We start from the raw sequence: 20,532 nt of genomic DNA on the forward strand, positions 1-20,532 counted from the left end.
TTGTGGACATAGAAAATATATACTAAAGAGTTCAAATCTCACATTGAAAAGATATTATGTTATCATTTTAAGTTGAAGTATTTAAATTAAAATGTTTTTTTTATCTCATATTGAAAAAATATAACTTTTTTCTTGGGAACATAAAATATATATACGAAATGACTTTAAATTTTACATTGAAAAAATAACTTTTTTCTTATAAATATAGAGTATATATACTCAAGGACTTCAAATCCTACATTGAAAAGATATTATATTATCCTTTTAAGTTGAAGTATTTAAACCAAAAAGTTTTTTATCCAACATTGAAAAAACATAACTTTTTTCTCATGAACATAGAGTATATATACGAAAAAACTTCAAATTCCACATTGAAAAAATAATTTTTTTCTTGAGAACATAAAGTATATATACTAAAGGGTTTCAAATCCCACATTAAAAAAACATAACTTTTTTTTGGAAATATAGAGTATATACTAAAGCGTTTCAAATCACATGTTGAAAAAATAAAACACTTTTCTAATATTTATACAGTGAGCTTTAAAAAATGTTAATAACCAACTAAATTTTTTAAAAAAAAAGAGGTATAGGAGTAGGGGCGGAGTTAGGATTATTTATTAGGAGGGCCAAAATTAATATAACAAGATATAATATTTGTTTAGTAGTTATTGTCGAAACAGGAAGAGTCAAAATAAGTTGAATCAACTTGTCAACTAGTGGATAAATTATTGATTTTTGTGTTTCAACCAATCCTTGATATAAATCAACAATTGATGACATGTTCTTTAATTTTGGATGATTGAGTACATGATTGGATGACATGTTCTAAAATCAAAACATATATCATGAGAAAAAATTGATAATTTTGGTGGCTCTGTTTAAAACAAAATATGAAAAAAAATCTAAGCATAATCAAAATAAACCAATAAAATATATCTAATTAATTAAAAAAATCTCCATAACAAGAATTAAAAAAACAATTGATAGAACTAGCAGATATAAGAGAAAAAATAAGCAAAAATAGTGGAATTATAAAAAAACCTCATCAAATTATTAACAAACATTGCAAAACAAAACAAAAATATATTTTAAATTTAAGTTATCTTGTTTTATTTGATGAAAGATAAATTAATTGGTGACTCTGCTTCAATCTTTTTATAAAAAGTTTTTACTCGTGATTTGTATTTTTATCGGCTATAATATTTATATTAGGGCTACACAAGATAATAACCTTATATTTTTTTCTTTTCACATTGGTCAAGAGTAAATAAAAAATTAAAAGTACAGTTACATTTAATTACTGTTAATAAGGCCTTCTTTTTAAAATAAAAAAATATCATACCTCCAGCTTATAATTAATTACCTAGCTCACAACTAATTATCTAATTATCTAATGAAAAAATTTAAAATGTATAGGAGGGGGGTCCGGACCCCTGCTTGCTCCCCTTGCCTGCATCCCTAGGAGAAAAACCATATTTGAAAAAAAACAAAACACCAGGTCTCACCCGAGTTTGCTTGGGTCATGAATCGACCAGGTTTTGTCTAGTCGTTGCCTCGACCAATCTTTTAGCAAATCCAGATCAGTCCAACCACCGAGTCTCGGGTCGACTCGCCATGATGATGCATGTTTAATAATCCAGTAAAAATTTGAAAATTAATACTTTAATTTTTTATATATAATTTTTTATTAAAATAATATCATTTTAATATATATATATATATATATTTTTTTTTTTTAATTTTTGAAGGAAAACTTAAGACCTAGGTCTCTTCAAACTTGTTACACGAGCTTTGCCAAGAAAAACCCAGAATTAGGTTTTACAATCCAACGAAGACGTGGTCCTCTCTTCTCACTTTCACTATTTGTCTCGTTCTTTCCAAAGATCATCGTTCTACTTCAGTAAAAGAAAAATTCTCCGAATCTTCTCCCTTTCTCGCTCCATAATATCTATCCGTGGCCACAAAAGAATCCCCTGTATTTCCTCCCTCTCTATCAGCCACAGCATCAAACACTTAATAATCACTTCTCTCTCTAAAATTTTCTCTTAAGGCACTGATCTTTCTTGCCGTCTATATAAAACCCATTTGTTTTCACATGTTAAAGACCACCATGGACTGCTTAATTATCCTCTAATCACTCAAGCCCACAACCTTTTCTGTATCACAATGCATAACCCTTCAGCAGTAGCCACCAACCAAGAACCAGGCCTTGCCTTTGATTTTGTATCTCAATTGGGTGGCTTTGCTTTTAATAAAGCAGTTCAAAGCATAAATTCAAATGGGTTCTCTTTATCTAAGTCAAACTTTCTGTTTTTTGACAGTCTAATTGGTCAAAAAACGAGAAAGATTAATGCTTCATTGAGTTTGAGTAGTAGAAGTGGTTTTAAAAGTGTTTGGAGTGAGTTTAACAGGGCTATTAGGTTTCACTGTGAGAGAATCCCAATCGGGTTTGCTTCAGTTCAGGTTGGTTCAGGAGATAATAATGGTAATAATAACATTAGTAGTGATAATGGTAATGGTATCAATGGATTAAGAGATGATGGATGTGGTGTTTTGGTGGATGATGGTGTGCCTTTGAATGGTGTAGAAGGTGTGAGTCCTAAAAGGGTTCTCATTTTAATGAGTGATACTGGTGGTGGTCATAGAGCTTCTGCTGAGGCTATTAAGTCTGCCTTTAATGAAGAATTTGGTGATGATTATCAGGTCAGTTTTTTTTTTAATGGTATATGAATTTGCTTTAATTGGTCAGTGAATAATTGGGTGCTTTGGCAAAATAGGAATGAAAGGAAAAAGAAGTTTTTTTTTTTTTAATTATTATTATTATCATTTGGAACCTGAGAAAATGACAATTTTGTTCTATTAAGTGTTGTGCGGCTGTTTGTGTTAATTGAGTTAGTATTTGTTGGTTTATGTGAATGAAAGCAATGAAAAAAAAAAGGATTTTGAATCTAGGCTTTATTCTTCTTCTTTTGATTTTTGTGGTTTGTGAGCAATTTAGAGTAGTGGGGGGGAACGGTTAGTTTGTGTTTAGATATGTTTTTGTTGATCATGTTCTGAGTGTTAAGAGTGCATGTCGCAGGTGTTTGTTACTGATTTATGGTCAGAACATACTCCTTGGCCGTTTAATCAATTGCCCAAAAGCTACAATTTCTTGGTGAAACATGGAGCATTGTGGAAAATGACATATTATGGAAGCGCACCACGTGTGATTCATCAATCTAATTTTGCTGCAACCTCAACATTTATAGCTCGGTGAGACTTTCTATCTACTTTGGACATGTATCTGTGAGTTATCTTTCCAATAGCAACACCGGCTTTTGTATATTCCCATCATCTTGAATGGCCAGTTTTGTTTGTATTTCTGGGCCTAATTCTTCATCATTTTCACAGATGTTGAACTTAAATTGATTGTTCAGGATGGTTTTATGGTAGTATCCGTGTGTCATCCTGTTCTTATCCGATCCTTTATCTCTGTGTTGTTGCAGAGAAGTTGCAAAAGGATTGATGAAATACCAGCCTGACATTATTATCAGTGTACATCCACTGATGCAACATGTTCCTCTTCGTGTATTGAGGGCAAAGGGTCTTCTGCAGAAGATAATTTTTACCACTGTAGTCACCGATCTAAGCACTTGTCATCCTACATGGTTGATTCTGTGTATGCTTTTTTTTTTGGTTAGTGATACCTCTATTATTGAATTTTGACATCTTATATCTGTATGTTTAGGTTCCATAAGCTTGTGACAAGATGTTATTGCCCGTCAACAGATGTATCAAAGAGAGCAATGAAAGCTGGGCTTAAGCCCTCACAGATTAAGGTTTATGGCCTTCCAGTTAGGCCTTCCTTTGTTAAGCCTGTTAGACCAAAGGTTGGTTATTGTTCTAGCTGATTACTAAACCTTGGCACCTATTTCTCGTTTTCTCTTTGCATCCTGATGCATTAACATTGCGCCAGTATTTTAACAGTATTATTCTCTGGATGGAGGATAATAATATTGGCTATTAAATTTATGTGATATTATTGTCTATGCAAACTTGAAGTTGAAGTACGAAGTCATTGCAAGCAGTTCCTAGGAAAGACAGATGTGACTTGATAAACTTGACCGTAGACATGAAAAATAAAGTCATTTATTTAACTCTACCTTATTTCATTTGAATTCATTAGGGTGAATTAAGAAGACAACTAGGCATGGACGAGGATCTTCCAGCCGTGTTATTGATGGGAGGAGGGGAAGGGATGGGTCCAATCGAGGCAACTGCACGAGCACTTGGGGATTCATTATATGATGAGAATCTTGAAGAGCCAATAGGTCAAGTGCTTGTGATATGTGGTCGCAACAAAAAACTCACTAACAGATTACTTTCGATTGATTGGAAGGTTCCAGTCCAGGTATCAACTTATGATTCTTACATCCTAATCAGAGTCTCTCATGATTTTGCCAGTTGAACTCTATATTATGTGTTATACAGTCAGGCAGTTCTTGCTGGACAATAGTCTTTTCCTGCTTCTCATGACTATGTTTTGCATCCCCTTCAAATAATCCACATCTGTCTTGTCATTGATATAGTCCTTGAAAATGCTGCAGCAGTCATTGAGGCTCACTATAGTGTAGGGTTTTTACATCTCTATCACATTCACAAGGCATAGAGCATCCTTGTGCATTCATAGCCAGCCACAAAGGCATGCATAGTACTGAATAAGATGCTCCATCATATAGGTGAAGGGTTTTGTCACTAAAATGGAGGAATGCATGGGTGCCTGTGACTGCATTATCACAAAGGTTAGTTTTCCATGACTGTGCTGTTTACTTTTCTACTGCTTCATTGTCATCACCCATCTTGTGATAACTATGTTTCTGCAGGCTGGACCAGGGACCATTGCAGAAGCAATGATTCGAGGTCTACCCATAATTTTGAATGATTACATTGCTGGACAAGTAAGTTGGCTTGCTTTATTCTGGAGTTCAGCATATTATATGTTGTAATCATGCTTGAGTTTTGATTGGTTTCTGCTGTGCTGCTCTAGCATGTGGAAATCTTCCATTAGCAAACATGCAATGCTGAAAGACCTTAAAATAGCTATATCTGACAATTGTTGGATAAGGCTTGTACTCTGGCAAGACCTCTTATGTTGAGCTCTTTAGAAAATATCTTTGATAAATAACGAGTGGCAGTGCAAGGTCCATCCTTCCTGAATTCAGGAAATTGTGCATTGTAGAAATCAAGTATATAGAAGCCTGTTCTGGAAAGGACGTGGAGTTAGGAATATGATGCTTAGTGCTGAATTTAGCCAATGTAAAGTCATAAGAATTATCCCACAGGTCCTTCATTGCATTTATTTACCTCAATCATGCTATGATTTCTAAGAAATCGCTCTAGTCAACCTCTTCTATTTTAGCTTATGCATTGGAGTAATTGGTATCAGACAAGGTCGAATTACCATTTAAAACGGTCCCTTTTCCTGTATTTGTAAGGATTCTGCATAAACATGTTTCCATAATGTGGATGGAATGCGAGATAATTGGTATCCTGAAGAAATTCTTGTTGAAGCAGGTTTTTGCAAGTCCCCTACTGGACATGCTTTTTCTCACACCTGACCTTTAATAATGCAGGAAGTAGGTAACGTGCCTTATGTGGTAGAGAATGGATGCGGGAAATTTTCAAAATCACCAAAAGAGATTGCAAAAATAGTTGCTGAATGGTTTGGTCCAAAGGCAGATGAACTCAGTGCCATGTCGCAAAATGCACTGAAGCTGGCCAGACCTGATGCTGTATTCAAGATTGTCCATGATCTCCACGAGCTGGTTAGACACAGAAATTTTGTACCCCAGTTTTCCTGTGCAACCTGACATTTTCACCACCTATCAATTTTGATGAGTCCAGTGTGGCGTATAGTGGGTTAGCCTAGGGCCTGTTGAACCTCCAACTGAACCCAAAAAAGAAACATAGGCGTACCTTTTCTACTTCATATTATTCGATTGCGTTGTATTGATTTCATAAAGAAAGAGTAAAATAGCTTCGAATTCCCCTTCTCTCTATTTCCCACCTCAATCCCATTTCTTCTATACACTGTTTCCATTTCGTTTCGGTAAGATGCAGTGTTAATTATCCCGAAATATTTTCCTGAATATGGTCAAGTCCTGCGAGACACTGACAATTAATGGTTGATGTTATTCATCTTCATCTTTGTTGTCACTGGATATTAACTTACCGAATCCAGATCTCTCTGTGCTAACGTTAACCATTCATAGGTATTATACTTAACTCGACAGGTTGACTCAATAATATGTAAATTCAGAGTCTATTTCGAGTTGAGTTTTGACATTGATTTGATTATATCAGGAGTGACTTGATGGCTTAATTCATTACCTGGTTATTCTAATCAAATTCTAGTGGATTCGACCAAGTTAATTCAAGGATTTTTGAATTTTTTTTTTTATCTAAAACAATATTTTTTGAATTTTTTATTCAAAATAACACCCATTGTAAAAAGAATTATTGAAATAATAGTAGTTTAAAATTTACTCAACTACCTAGTGGTCATAGACTCTGTTTGATCAAGTTTATGGTTCTATTTTTCGAGTTGTTTATTTATGTGGTGATAAAATATTTTTGTAAAAATATTTTTATTTTAAATTAATTTTTTAAATATTTTTAGATTATTTGGATATGATTAAAAAATATTATTTTAATATATTTTTAAGTAAAATATACTTTAAAAAATAATTACCCTTACAATTTACAATACCAAACAAACTCTATATAAAATAATACTTTCTATTTTAAAAAGCAAAAATAACAGCTTAGACAAACAAAATCTTAAACCCTTTACCACTTCAAATCTTACAACTATGTAACCATTAGCTTGAAAAGAAAAAAACAACTGAATGCTTTAAAAGGGCTAAAATAGGTTTCAAACTGTGATATATTGTTTATTTGTAAATATATGAAAATATTATTTTTTATTTTTTTAAAAAAATATTTTTAACATTAACGTATAAAACACAATCCAAAAATACTATAAAAAAATTAATTTCAAACAATTCTTTTAAAAAAATCATAAAAAACAATTTCTACCGACAGCCCCTAAGATTACCGAACACATAATCCACAAAGCCATGCACTTAGCCAATAAAAAAATAATAAACAGAAGGTATTGCCATGTCATCTGGAACACGTGATGTGCTTCAAATGTACCTGGCAGCATCTGATGGATCCCCTTAGATTTTCTTTCGTAAGTAACCTGAGCTGCCAAGTCATCTCAAGAACTGGACGAGTTGGTGTCGAAAAATCAACACATGCACAAGTCCTTGACAAGTAGCTGACGCTATGAAACTGAAAACTTCAATTTAAGATTACTTTATTATTTTAATTTCTTTCCTCCAAAAGAAACCGCAAGCAAGATGTCAAACTTTGGACGTTGGCATTCATGACGCCTTTGACTAAGATAGCCAAATTTAATACAAAAACCTGAAAAAATATCAGCTTTATAGCAAATTTATGAGCACAGTTCAAGTTTGGGATTTGTTTTTCATTTTCTTGGGATTTGGTGGTGTTTTGGATAATGGGTTGGAAGTACAAAGCTGGGTTAGGATTGATTAGCACTGTTGTGATAATATGGGTCACTTCTGCAGAAGTCACTCAGGTAAGACTCCGTTTCATATATTCTCCGTGTTTCTTTCTTTCTTTCTGTTTAATTTTATTATTTCTTTTCTGTTTGGTTGCCAAGAAGAGGTAGGAAAAAGAAAGGACAGCTAAACTTGTGTATATCCTTGTTAATGAAATGGAAGAAAACTCTACTTCTTGAAGTTTCAGATTCTTGGTTATTGGTTTCCTTAATTCACCACTGTTGACTGATAAGATTCCAGCCTACAACATCATGATTCCATCTTACCATGGAAATTGAATTGAAAAATTCATGAATTTCCATATGTTGCTTCCTCTCTAAGATTTATTATATGATAAAATTAGAAATTTGTAAAATTCACTTGCTCCCTTGTGCTTTGGTAGTTAATCAGGATTCTGAGGAATTCTGTAAGGTCAGCTGCTTTGCTTAATGTTGTTTTGGTCATAAAGTGTTGATAAACTTGCCTCAACCATGGTAGAAATCTGTAGAACTCACAGTTGTTTACTGTTATTTGTGTGCCAAAGATTGGAAAAATTTAGGACATCTGAGTATTTTCTTTTCCCATTTTCTTATTGTTTCCCACCATGCAAAAAGATTTCTTGAACCATCATACTTTCTGCAGTTACCATGGAAGTTTTGAATGCTTTTTTCCCTGTGTTGGATACTTTTGGTATATCTTCCTTATTTCCGAATTCATTGATGGTATACATGTTTGGTGTTTGTCATGTTATTGATGATCACCATCCTGACGTTCATATAAATAACTTGAGAACTCACACTTCTCATTTTCTGCAGCGAATCTTTGAAATGTATAAACAACCATTTGCAATCACGTATCTGGGGGTATCTCTTATGGTGGTCTATCTACCTATAGCACTTGTAAGAGACTGGTTCTGTAGCTTGTTCCATTCTGGTTTGTCTATGAACCTTTACAGTGGCAACTCTGTCATTGCCTCTACCATTGGACTCAATATCCCGCCGCTTAGGGTCAATGATATGAACGATGACCTGGAAAGTGACCTAAGAGGTTGCCTAATCACCGACAAGGATATTGGTGAAGAGGGGGAGGGGTGGCCTTTGAACGTGAAGGACGAAGAAGATGAACCCAACTTGCTTCAGCAGAATTCTGAACTTTGTTCATGGGAAATTTGCAAGTGCAGTTTATATCTTGCTCCAATATGGTTTATTACAGAGGTAACATGATTTGTGCTATTGTCATCTATCCCATAAGAGTCTTTTTTCCCAGGAGGAGCTTGTTTTGGTTTTCGTGGTTTTTCACGAAACTTCAATAATAAAGGTCCCCTCTTAACTAGCTTGTCCAACTAATTTAGTTCCTTTGGCGATGCAGTATTTGTCAAATTCAGCACTTGCGAATACAAGTGTCGCAAGTACAACAGTCTTGACTTCTACTTCAGGGCTTTTCACCCTTTTATTTGGAGCTGTTCTTGGACAAGAGACTATAAATTTTGCTAAGGTTGTGGCAGTTTTTATCACCATGGCTGGTGTTGCTATGACCACAGTCGGAAAAACTTGGGCACGGGATGAAGCGTCGAGCTTTTCTGAGTAAGTCAAATGCAACCTGCTTAGCAGCGGAAAGTTTTTTTTTTCAAGGCTTCATACTTTCTCTCTTTCCAACTTCAATATTAATACATCGAGTCCCCTGGACTCTATATAGAATTCATATTTTATGCAATATATCATGTTGTTTTCAACCATGGATCTGAGAAGTTTTTTTTTTCAAGGCTTCATACTTTTGTTTTGTTAATCATCTTCATAAAATATAATCCATGGATCACATCATCTGCTCTAACCTATAATTGTCTTTCTTTTCCAGTTTTCTAATACGGTGTTCTGTTCATATTGTTTCCAAGGACAAGAAGGCACTCCATCATAGGGGACATTTTTGGTCTTTTCTCAGCAATATCATACAGCTTGTTTACTGGTAAAATTGGGTGATGAACAAATTTGAAAACTGCACAAATCTTAACTTTGACTCGATTGTTTCTTAAACTTCCTGTTCGATTGTGGACTTCTGGTCTGAAATGCAGTACTACTCAAGAAATGTGCTGGATCAGATGGGAATAAGGTTGATGTGCAGAAGTGCTTTGGATACATCGGTCTCTTCACGCTTCTTGGCCTTTGGTGGCTTTGTAAGCAGTTTAATAATTTTTGCATCATTGGCACTTAGCTCTTATAATTTTTTTTAAGACAAGAAATACTTGAAGGAGAAGTGGCTATAAAAGTTAATTACTGATTACATAGCAATGTTGTTCCATGCAGTGTGGCCACTAAATGCTGCAGGGATCGAACCAGCATTCAGTTTTCCGCATTCATGGTCTGTTGGCGAAATTGTGCTGGTAAATGGCTTTGTGGGAAGTGTTCTATCTGACTACTTTTGGTACGTTGCTAAGTATTTGTTTCTCTGTTGTGGACTCAAAATTTTCTGCCTGTCTTTTCTGCGAGCAACACTCTGTTTTGATTCCTATAAAAAACTTATAAAAACTGCAGAAGAGAGAAGATATATAGCACAGTTTCTAAATGCCTAGGTTATGTTGCTGCAGGGCCCTCTCAGTGGTTTGGACAACACCATTGGTTGCGACGCTAAGCATGTCCTTGACAATACCCCTCGCCATGCTAGCTGACATGGTTATACATGGTCGTCGCTACTCCGCAATCTACATATTCGGATGCATTCAGGTACATACGCTTCCTTTCATTAATTCTGGGAGTTCATTTCATACAAACCCTTTATCAGAATACAGTGAGACGTTCTACTCTAATTCTGTAGCCTTCATTTCTTCCTCAAATCAGCCAGTTTCAGACTCAAAAAACACTATACTGCGGTGACGATAAGAGCACAAACTTCTACTAATTAGCTTTGTTGAACACAGGTTTTTGCAGGATTTATTATAGCCAACATTTCGGATAAATTTTCAGTGAAGAGGGAGTTATTATAGCAGAGGCTTGTAAACAACGGGAATATACACACCATCTGGGAAGAAACAAGCTCTCCCCCTCCTGTTGTACTGTGGACAAAACAAGTAGCTACTGCTTGTTCTATATAACGTCGACTATATTAATTTGTCGGCACAGCAATCTTTAAGCACTGGAAATTGAGTTTCTCATCTGAAATTAGAATAAATTGCTAACTGCTAAGCTCTATATTCTAATGTTTGTTTCTAACACAAGCTCAGTAATCAACCTAGTTCTGCTGCAGAATGTCACATCATGTCATGTTCCTTTTCTTTTCCATGCCCTAGCTGAACTAGCTAAATCTACCAAGATCATGCTGGGCTGGGCTATTTCCAGCATGCTAGCTGAACATAAAAAACCAGTGTTATATGGCTGGGCTTGCCAAGAGGTTTTTTAGCTTGAGTTCATCCGTCAACTCAGGTCGTGGCTCGGGTTGAGTTGATCCCAAGCCTTGTAACTATGTAAAAAGCCGAATCCGTTCATGTGAGATGTCTCTTTTTTGCATCATTTGAATGCAATGCATCAATTAATCAATTCAAGTTATTTGTTAATCAAATTATTTTAAGCTATATATGGAGATTGCACAGCCTTTGTTAGGGTTTTAGACAGGCTATCTATAACCTAGTACAAAACCTCATCAAGCTTGTGGCCAGGCCTGAAGACTCCAGCTCCGATTCTAGTTTTCAAACGATTTCAATGTTATATTCATTAAATGACCTCTTTTTTACCATTGTTTTGAGATTCTCAACGGTTTTAAGTGTTTTGCTGGATATCATAACAATTACGGAGATTCATAAGGAAAAAAAAACTAGAAAATTAAGAAAAAAAAAATAAAAGTCTGATGAGAGTTCATTGATTTAGAGTTTTTTTTTTCAAAAATATTTAAAAAAAATTGAAATTTTTTAATTTTTTCTTTTCTTCGAATTGTTTTCATATTGTTTTTGAAAATTCAGTTAGAGCATGTTTTTTTTTTACATTTTAAAAATATTTTTAAAAAAATTGAATTTTTTTTTATTTTTTAAATTAATTTTTTTGATTGTTTTTATATTGTTTTTGATGTGCTAATATAAATTTTTTTAAAAAAATAAAATAACATTGTTTCAATATATTATTAAATAAAAATTATTTAAAAAAACAATTATTATTGCATAACATATTCTGAAAAGAAATTGAATCTCCTATATTTATTTCGGAAAATCATATTTCATAGAGAGTTAGGTGTGCCCATCAATAATATAAATACTATAGCGTTGCTTTAATTTTATCGACTTCAATACCATATTTGCTATTTTTATAGGTTGATTTAGGACATATTTAGAATTGTAGTTATGATCATGATTTAAAGTATTTTTTGTTTAAAAATATATTAAAATAATATTTTTTATTTTTAAAAATTATTTTTGAAATGAATATATTAAAATGATAAAAAAACATAAAAAATATTAATTTTTTTTTTAAAAAATCGAATTTTTTTTATCCAAACGGTCCCTTAAATATTCTCTGTAATCGAAAAAAATAGTAAATAAAAGTTGAAACTTTTTAAAAATTATAGGGGTATTATTGAAAATGTTTAAATGCTTGAAACATAAATAGAATATAAATGAAACTATAAGGACAAAAATATAGTTTGCCATTGCTATCTTACGAGACTCCATTCCTCATTAGACATCCACTTCTATTCCTGTCTTCCTCTTCTTTGTGAGATCCGGATTATCAATCAAGATCACACAAAAATCAGTGAAACCTGACTGAATTTGCAAAGCCAGTCCAATGGACAAGGGGAAAGCTGTGATGGGGTCAGGGAGAAGATGGGCCGTTGACTTCACTGACAATTCAACACTCCCTTCTTCTCGTGATATCCCTGATCCTCCTGGCTTCTCTCGTGCCTCTCAAGATCAGGTTTGGTTCTAATAACCCCCCTCTCTCTATTGATTTGATTTGATTTGATTAGTAGTTAGTTTTTGTGGGTTTTTTATGGTGATGTGTTTTACAGGAGGATTCGGCTGTTACCAAGCAAAAAAAGGATGCTGAAGCTAATTGGAAAGCTCAGGTTTTTTTTGTCCAAATTTTTATCTTTTTTTTTAAGAAAAATTTTGGGTTTTTGCTATTGATTTATTGGCTTGTAGGAATTAATTGATATGCATAGAGGAAGTGAAATTCTTGTCATTTGTTAATTAATGCTGTATTTAGTAGATTTAGAAACATGTAGGGATTGAATATAAAAGTTGATATTCTATTCATGGGTAGTGGTGGATAAAAGGTAAAAAGAAAAAAGGGTTGCTTTGAGAATTCTTTTTTGGGTTGGTGATTTTGACTGTGTTAATAGTTGTGTTGATGATAACAATGACTTGGAAGGATTTCTTATAAGTTTATGGATGTCTGAAAAAAAGGGTTAAAGGAATGTCCTTCTTGTTTGTAATGGAAGAGGTAGTGGGAAAGGTGAGAGATTTTGTTGTGAATGATGGAAAGGGAAAGGGATTTCATGAGCTGAATGGTTGCAATTACACTGTTTTGAATCTTGAAACATGCAAAACAAATATTTCATATTTGGCTGCTCAAAGAAATTTGACTTGGACTAAAGGAGAAGAGTGATGTTTTTCCTGCATGCTGTTAAGAGTTCTATCAGCTCTGTTTACTTAGTCAATCATATGCTACCTTGGTTTACTTGTTTCTGTAGTTTCTTTGAAGTTTTCAAATATGTATATTGTTAACAACGTAATCATCTTTATATTGTGAACAGAAAGCTTGGGAAGTGGCACAAGCCCCCTTCAAGAATTTACTAATGATGGGCTTCATGATGTGGATGGCTGGAAATACAGTGCATCTATTTAGCATTGGGATTACATTTTCGGCTCTTTGGCAGCCCATAGGAGCTCTTCAAGGAGTTGGGAAGGGTAAGCTGGCCTGAGTTCAATTTGTCACTACTCTGTTTTATGTGCTTTTGCTTGTTCTAAACCTTGTTTACATTTTCTTAGAATAATAACCTAGGAAGAGAAAGGGTGAGTGGGGGACTTTTTAGTGGGGAAGAGTGGAGGGTCAACTTTTTCACGCCTGGATGATTCATGGTATTCAGCCAAACCTTTTTTAAGGATAAGATACAAAATTAGGCAGGCATTCTCTAAACACCCCCCCCCCCCTCTCTCTCTCGGAACTTCTGTAACAATACAAGATACCTTTCAAAATTCAAACCAGTACCCTTTTCTCCCTTCAGTATCATATTTCTAGCTGCCTATCTTGCTCCCATAAAGAGTATATTGTAAGTACTTTTATCAACTTCTGAATCAGGGCACTATATTTGCTACCTATTCCCTCTTGTAAAGAACAGAAGGGATTGTATCATTGTTAATCAACTGCTTGATCTGTGTACGTGGGATTTGGATTGTTTCGTGGGAAAGTCAATTAGATGCTTCTTCTCTACTCAATAGTTTCCCTGCTCTTAACTTTCAGATTTTTGTTTTTTAAGTATCTTTGTTCTGTTTTTTCTAACTTGTGGCCTTTTCTTTGTAGTTCTTTCCATAATGAGTGTCTGCTCTACCATGCATTAGAGTGGTTAGGGATTACATTTGTTCCCATGATAGTTGGCATTTGCATTTTTTTGTCATGAAGCTCATTGATCTGAGATTTAATTTATTTTGTTTTGTTTGCAGTGTTTGAGCCTTACAAAGACAGTAAAGTGGATCTTCTTGTACCTAAGTTAGTCTTTATTGCCCTAAATTTGGGTGGTTTAGCATTGGGTATTTGGAAGGTAACATGCATTTTCCTCGTCTCTCTTACATGAATTGCGCTTCAAGAAAGAAAAAGAAAAAAGAAAATTTGAAGCAAGGATATCCAACGATTTGTTTCATGTTCAATTTCTTTTATTTTGGCAGCTTAACACATTGGGGCTTCTTCCAACACACGCATCAGACTGGGTTTCATCCCTACCCCCTGCTAAGGTTCATTTCTTCTTCACAATGATTTCAACTTGCAACCGAGCACTATAGAAAAACAATGAAAAAAAATGACAGGACTTGCATTTTATCTTCCTTTCATGTGTTATAATTTGTTTGCATGTTCTTATATTGCGTGGTAAACAACTTCTGGTTGGAGTAAAAGGTGAGCTTTGTATTAAATTGCCCCTTGCAATGTATATAGAATAATTCTTATTTTTTACTAGGACAAGGATACTGCAAAATTGTTACCTGGAATTGTTTTCCGTCTCCATTCAGGGGATGGTATCACTATTCCCTCTATACATACTTGAGGCATTGACTTGAATTAGTAGTTATGTTTACTTTCTACAAGGAAAAAAAATACAGGATAAAACCTATTAGGAAACCTGTTAGACTAAATTAAGAAAACGAAGGAGAAAGGGGATTACATGGCTTACTCAAGCTCTGTAGATGGGTTCTAAGAGTTCCAAACAATCTTATGCTTTGTTTTTCTTTCTTTTTAGCAATGTCTACCGGACACTGCCACTACTGGGTATATCCTCCATTAATGATCTCAAGGGCCAACGATTTGTGATTCATTCTAATGAGTTCTTGACAATTTTTATGATTTGCTCTTTTGTTCTGCAAACCAGGGTTTTGTAGTTTATCTGAGAATTTTCACACTGTGAAGACATTCTATAATTGCCTTTTAATCGCACATTAACTCAGTAAAGACTTGGCTATTTAGTTTAAAACTTTCTATGTCATGAATTTTGCAAGCGCAAATGTTTTCGGAGTTTCTTCTCCAGGACTAGGAACTGTACTAATATTCGTTTGCTTGTTTAATTTTCAGGAGGTCGAATATTCAGGTGGTGGTGTTCCTCTGCTCTAATGTGCTTCTTTGAGATCATTTACCTTCTGTGGGCAAGAAGACAGGTTGGAACAAAGAACTTCCCAAAGCTGACCAGATTCGGATCTATTCTTGGGTGTGGCCTGTTATTCGTGGGTGTGGTCACCATGGACAATGGTACCATTTAGATTGTTTTAAATTTCTTAAACCATGTAGACATTAACAGGATTGGGTTTGTTGTAATGCAGAAGTTCCTATGACATACTGTATAGATGATTATTGAACTTGAGAGGTAATAGACTAATAGTCCTTTTTGCTAACACTCAAGTTTATTATTTCTATTAAACATAAGGTTTTAAGCAGTGCTTGTGACAAATTTTGTTGCATTAGTGTGTGGTTGTTATCTCGGCACACAGAAGAGATGAGGACAATAGGGATACGAAAGACATGTTTTCATGTGCTTATTATTTTGAAATTACATAAAATCACTTTAAAATGGTGTTGAAAATATATTTATTTCTGTTTTTATTTCTGTTTTTTTAACCAAATATGTTTTTATCTCTTATATATATATATATATGTGTGTGTGTGTGTGTGTGTGTGTGTGTGTGTCTCATTTTGTTAGGAGACATTAATCAAACATAACCTTAATCAAACATAAGATTATCTGGATGTCATCAAATGTGTTAACCAGTTAATGAAGAAATACTTTGCACAGGAAATTGAAAAACAGATGGACTTTTTGAGCATCTGTATTTCTGTATTGCTGTTTGGTTGGCATGTTTAGCTCACAATCTTCTCTCTCATAGATGCCATGAAATCACACATCAGCATTTTCTTCAACTAGAAATTTTTTTATTATGAAATGCTAGTTGGTGTGGCTAGGATCAAAGTTAGCTCATACCATCCCAGATTATTACAAAAACACTTGGAAAACTTCGTATGATGAATATTGAAAATTTTCTAAGCTTGTTACATGACCAGCTTTCACTGAGATTTAAAAATTTCTATTACAAATTTCTGTTGATTTTGTTTTATGGTCAGACATTTGCTTTTCTGTTGGCTCGCGGTGACTTACATTACAAACTTAAAACCTAGTTTGAATTGAGTTTAATTTTGAATTATTTAGAGAAATAGATTTTCTCAAAACTTAATCAAAACTTGAGTGAGAAATTATCAATGTTTTTTTAAAAAATATATCCAAAATAACATTGCTTTAGACAATTTTTTTTTAAAAAAATGGGTCAATACTATTTGATAAATTGACTCACCCAACCGTGATCCGAGCATTGAACTGGGTCAGGGCACGAGCAAAATGTTATAATTGGTTAAAGGAAAACACACTAGTTAAGAAGTAAATTCCTTTTACAACTCAAAACCTGACGTGTTTGACATCCAAAAAATAACATGTGGTTAAAAACTAACCCTAGATGACAGATTAACGACAACTCACTCACTCACTCACTGCCCTTGTCTCTGTCTCTCTCGCTCTCACCAACCAAAACCCATCAATGGATTTCACAGCAGATCAACTTCTTCAATACAATGGCACGGACCCTTCCAAACCTATCTATGTAGCAATCAAAGGAAGAGTCTTTGATGTGATGACAGGCAAAAGCTTTTATGGACCATGTGGTTCTTATGTAATGTTTGCAGGCAAAGATGCAAGCAGGGCTTTAGCTAAAATAAGTAAAAATGACGAAGGCATCTCTTCTTCATTACATAGATTTATTGAGAAAGAGATTGGTGTGCTTGATGATTGGGAAAAGAAGTTTGAGGCCAAGTACCCTGTTGTTGGTCGTGTCGTGTCTTAAAAAGTTTGGAGCTTTATGTGTTTAATGTGGTCTATTTGTGTTTTGCAATAAAGGATCATATGACTTTTGTAAGAGATTGTGGGTTATGATGTTTTTGTTGGGTTTGGATAGTGAAGGCTGTATGAGTGTATAATAATGTGTTCAATTTGGGGATTAATGAATAAATCTGGGTTGTGTGGAATTGGGATTTTTTTGTTTGGTTGATGATCTACTGTAGAAATTATGTTGTTTTAGGGCTATTAGTACCAGGGCACTTTTGATAGTTTTAATTGGTTCTCTTTTACTTGCTTGCAATAAATTTTGGTCTATGCAATTTGATTTTGTTCATCTTGTGGAGATTGTTTTGTTTGTTCCCTGCTGTGTGTTTTTACTGATTCAATGCAGTCCTTACTTAGTCTGTTTTAGACAATTAAGGTAGTGAAAAGAATGCTTTTGAGGTGTTGGTAGATGTGGCTGTTTGTTGGCGTGAAAGAATGCTAGAAGTTGAAATAACACGTGTATGCTTTGAATAAGAAAAAAATTGATTGGAAGATCTATTAGGAAGTGCAACATATGAATATTGTCCGTTTTCATCAATGATTTAGTTCATGTTATTGAACTAGAAAGTTTTACTAAATTTTAGTTTTGTTGTAAAAGTTTCTTGCTTTGTTCTTTAACTAGATATGAATGAACCATCACATGTAATTGAAATTAGATTTTCCCAGTATCAGTAAAGAAAAAGGTAGCGACCCAATATGAATGGAAATGGAGTGCATACATTGAAAAAGGGGTTATACTTCACAAAAATTAGCTTGTGGGAAGTATTCCGATTGATTTTTTTGATGTGTTATAGCTGTTTTAAACATGGCTTTTAACCTTTTAAAGGATGAAATAACTATTAATAAGGAACATTCTTATATGTTTTCCTGAGAAAGTTCTGGCATATAGGTTTCTAACGTGGTGCTGCTATTTTTAAATGGCAAAAATTTATACAAGTGGTGATGTGTGATTTTGAGAACTCGTGCATTTGTGAATGCTAGAAATAGAAACTTTTAATTAGTGTTTGAGGAGATCTGAAAGTGATTTGAAACTTGGACGTAGACTCGTTTATTGAGTGATTTAGCATATGAGATTTGGGGATCTAAGGATGAAGACTTACCCTCTACTCTTAAAGGCTTTAATGACTAAGAGAAAGCCAGCTACCCTATTTTTAGATGTCTTATTTCTTTAGTTCCTAGCTTTTATTTGCTCATGTGCTTGTGCATTTCACTATAGTGACTGATATTTTTTTGTTGTTTTGTTTGTTTAGTCAAGAGTGGTTGTGTCAATGCTAATAATTCATGAAAGAATGGATGGATGAATATGGTTACTTAACTGCTAGCATATTCTCCTTTGTTTTAATGAACCAAAATTCTTAAGTGCATTTGAAGTTAGATTTTCCCAAACTTTATAAAGAAGAAGAGGGCAATGAACAAAAATGTACGGAGACGGAATGTATAGATTTTGGTGATATGCTGACTGTTTTAAACTTGATTTATAACCTTTTTTAGGATGAATAGACTACTGATAAGGAACATTCTTATCAGTGTCCCTAGAGAGTTCTGCCACATAGATTTTTAGTGCTTAATACAGCTATTTTCACTGGAAACAATTTAAACATTGATGTCTGATTTTAAGGGCTAGTGCATTGATGAAAGCATATGAGGAACCTCCTATGTCTTTTGAGCTTATCTTCAAGTAGTAGAAGAAGTTGAAACTATTAATTAATATTTGAAGTTAGCTGAGAGTGACTTGCATGGGACTTGATAGTTGACCAAGTGATTTAACCTGCTACATGAGAATTTGGATTCTTAGGATGAAGACTTCTTCCCTACTCTAGAAGGCTTTACTGACTAAGAGAAATCCATGTACCCTGCTGTTGGACGTCTTGTTTCTCGATTTTTAGTTGTTATTTGCTTCTAGTTGTATGTATCTTTTTATGTTGACTGGTACGTTTTGTTGTTTTGTTGGTTTAGGCTAGGAGGGTGGTGTCTATGCTAATAATCCATGGAAAATGGATTGATGGATGAATAACTAGCTTTGGATTTGGAGTACTTTCTTGATACTTTTGATCTTCTACTTTGAGTTGCCGCTGACATGCACTTTTCCTTGCAACTTGGGTTTATTGTGAGGATTGCTTATTTCTTGGTATCTCTAGAATTGAAGCTTTGCCGAGACATTGCCTTTTTGCATGTACCTTGTTGTATGGATAGATGAATACTAGGGTTCCTAACACAGGCAATTCATGGCTCTGTTTTCTTGATGTATCATAGTTGGTTGAATAAAAAAGATTATTATGTGTTTTTTCATAGTTTCTTGAAAGAGTGCAATTCATGTGAAGAGGTTTGATAAATGATCTATAGATCAACTCTTTGACAGCGTTTCAGGATTGCATGGAACTTTGGCACTTTTATTTTCACTAGAGATACTGCTACATAGAAGATTGAACATTAAACTAAAGTGTGCTAGATAAGTGAAGTAAACAAGAATTTCCCCTGACAAATAAATTCCTTCTACATGAGATCTGAACTTGAGACGATCACTTTGAGAGAAGTGCCACTTGTTACTCTCAACTAATTCCTCCTAAGTTCTTGCAATGCCTGATGCCCCGGTTCCTCTCAAGATCCCCTTCAAATTCTTCATTGAAAGTTGTCAACTAGATTCCAACGAGACTAGTGCATTTCCAGGAAGGAATGAAGGGGAAAAGATATGAAAGAGGAAACAATGGACAAACCCCATTAACAGGGTAGAGTTCTTTGGTGGATCAAATCATTCCATGGCAGGTTTTTAAGCATAAACATTAACAAGTCGATATGTTCGAGTGGTTAAGGAGACAGATTTGAAATCTGTTGGGCTTCGCCCGCGCAGGTTCGAACACTGCTGTCGATGGTTTTCACCTTTTACAGATGGAGGATTTCACTTTGGTTCTTTTGTGACATATCCACAAGTAATGTATGAAAAAAAACAGCTTTTAAATCGTGTACTTGGAAAGAATATCCTCCATGAATGAGAATTATGGTCACTCATTGTCAATTATATCACCATTTCCTTTTCTGCTTATAGCCACATGGTTTCTCATCTCATGACTCCCTTTTTATAATGTATAAAAAGCTTCTTTTAAACCCTGTCCTTGTAAAGAATATATAATACTTTTAAAACTTAACAAATAAGTGTAAGGCAGGCCTGAGTTGAACTTAGCATAGACATCACCCTTCTAGTTAAACTTAATCCAAACACGGATGTGATTAATTTTAATATTTTTTTAAAAAAATTAGAATGAATAAATAATATATTTTTATTAAAAATTATTGACACGATAACTCATGAATTAATTAATAA

General features: G+C 34.1%; 4 protein-coding genes and 1 non-coding gene across 6 annotated transcripts; all 5 read left to right on the plus strand.

Moving 5' to 3' along the window:
- Positions 1-1,799: 1,799 nt before the first annotated feature.
- On the plus strand, positions 1,800-6,032 carry LOC133690206 (monogalactosyldiacylglycerol synthase, chloroplastic-like). Of its 2 annotated transcripts, XM_062110429.1 has the most exons (8): positions 1,802-2,703; positions 3,080-3,252; positions 3,486-3,647; positions 3,728-3,869; positions 4,166-4,390; positions 4,719-4,781; positions 4,863-4,937; positions 5,613-6,032. In XM_062110429.1, the coding sequence occupies exons 1-8, from the start codon at positions 2,167-2,169 to the stop codon at positions 5,847-5,849; spliced, it is 1,614 nt and encodes a 537-aa protein (XP_061966413.1). In that variant the 5' UTR covers positions 1,802-2,166; the 3' UTR covers positions 5,850-6,032. The 2 variants fall into 2 exon arrangements, with proteins under 2 accessions (XP_061966414.1, XP_061966413.1); XM_062110430.1 differs by lacking the exon at positions 3,486-3,647 and having other exon boundaries at positions 1,800-2,703.
- Positions 6,033-7,302: 1,270 nt separating this feature from the next.
- On the plus strand, positions 7,303-10,789 carry LOC133688996 (thiamine-repressible mitochondrial transport protein THI74-like). Its single transcript, XM_062108688.1, has 8 exons — positions 7,303-7,645; positions 8,423-8,821; positions 8,976-9,190; positions 9,499-9,569; positions 9,676-9,777; positions 9,908-10,025; positions 10,189-10,324; positions 10,519-10,789. Exons 1-8 carry the CDS (start codon positions 7,565-7,567, stop codon positions 10,582-10,584), a joined length of 1,188 nt encoding a protein of 395 aa, XP_061964672.1. The 5' UTR covers positions 7,303-7,564; the 3' UTR covers positions 10,585-10,789.
- A 1,462-nt stretch (positions 10,790-12,251) lies between these two features.
- On the plus strand, positions 12,252-15,681 carry LOC133688100 (uncharacterized). Its single transcript, XM_062107490.1, has 6 exons — positions 12,252-12,499; positions 12,594-12,650; positions 13,341-13,494; positions 14,248-14,345; positions 14,470-14,535; positions 15,365-15,681. The coding sequence occupies exons 1-6, from the start codon at positions 12,371-12,373 to the stop codon at positions 15,401-15,403; spliced, it is 543 nt and encodes a 180-aa protein (XP_061963474.1). The 5' UTR covers positions 12,252-12,370; the 3' UTR covers positions 15,404-15,681.
- Positions 15,682-16,793: 1,112 nt separating this feature from the next.
- LOC133688197 (probable steroid-binding protein 3) lies at positions 16,794-17,356 on the plus strand. The gene has a single exon (XM_062107603.1). The coding sequence runs from the start codon at positions 16,873-16,875 to the stop codon at positions 17,173-17,175; it is 303 nt and encodes a 100-aa protein (XP_061963587.1). The 5' UTR covers positions 16,794-16,872; the 3' UTR covers positions 17,176-17,356.
- Positions 17,357-20,000: 2,644 nt separating this feature from the next.
- On the plus strand, positions 20,001-20,082 carry TRNAS-UGA (transfer RNA serine (anticodon UGA)). Its single transcript has one exon. It is a non-coding gene; the product is annotated as a tRNA-Ser (tRNA).
- Positions 20,083-20,532: the final 450 nt, after the last annotated feature.

This window comes from Populus nigra, chromosome 3 (assembly GCF_951802175.1).
Source record: "Populus nigra chromosome 3, ddPopNigr1.1, whole genome shotgun sequence".
Classification (NCBI taxonomy): Eukaryota; Viridiplantae; Streptophyta; class Magnoliopsida; order Malpighiales; family Salicaceae; genus Populus; species Populus nigra.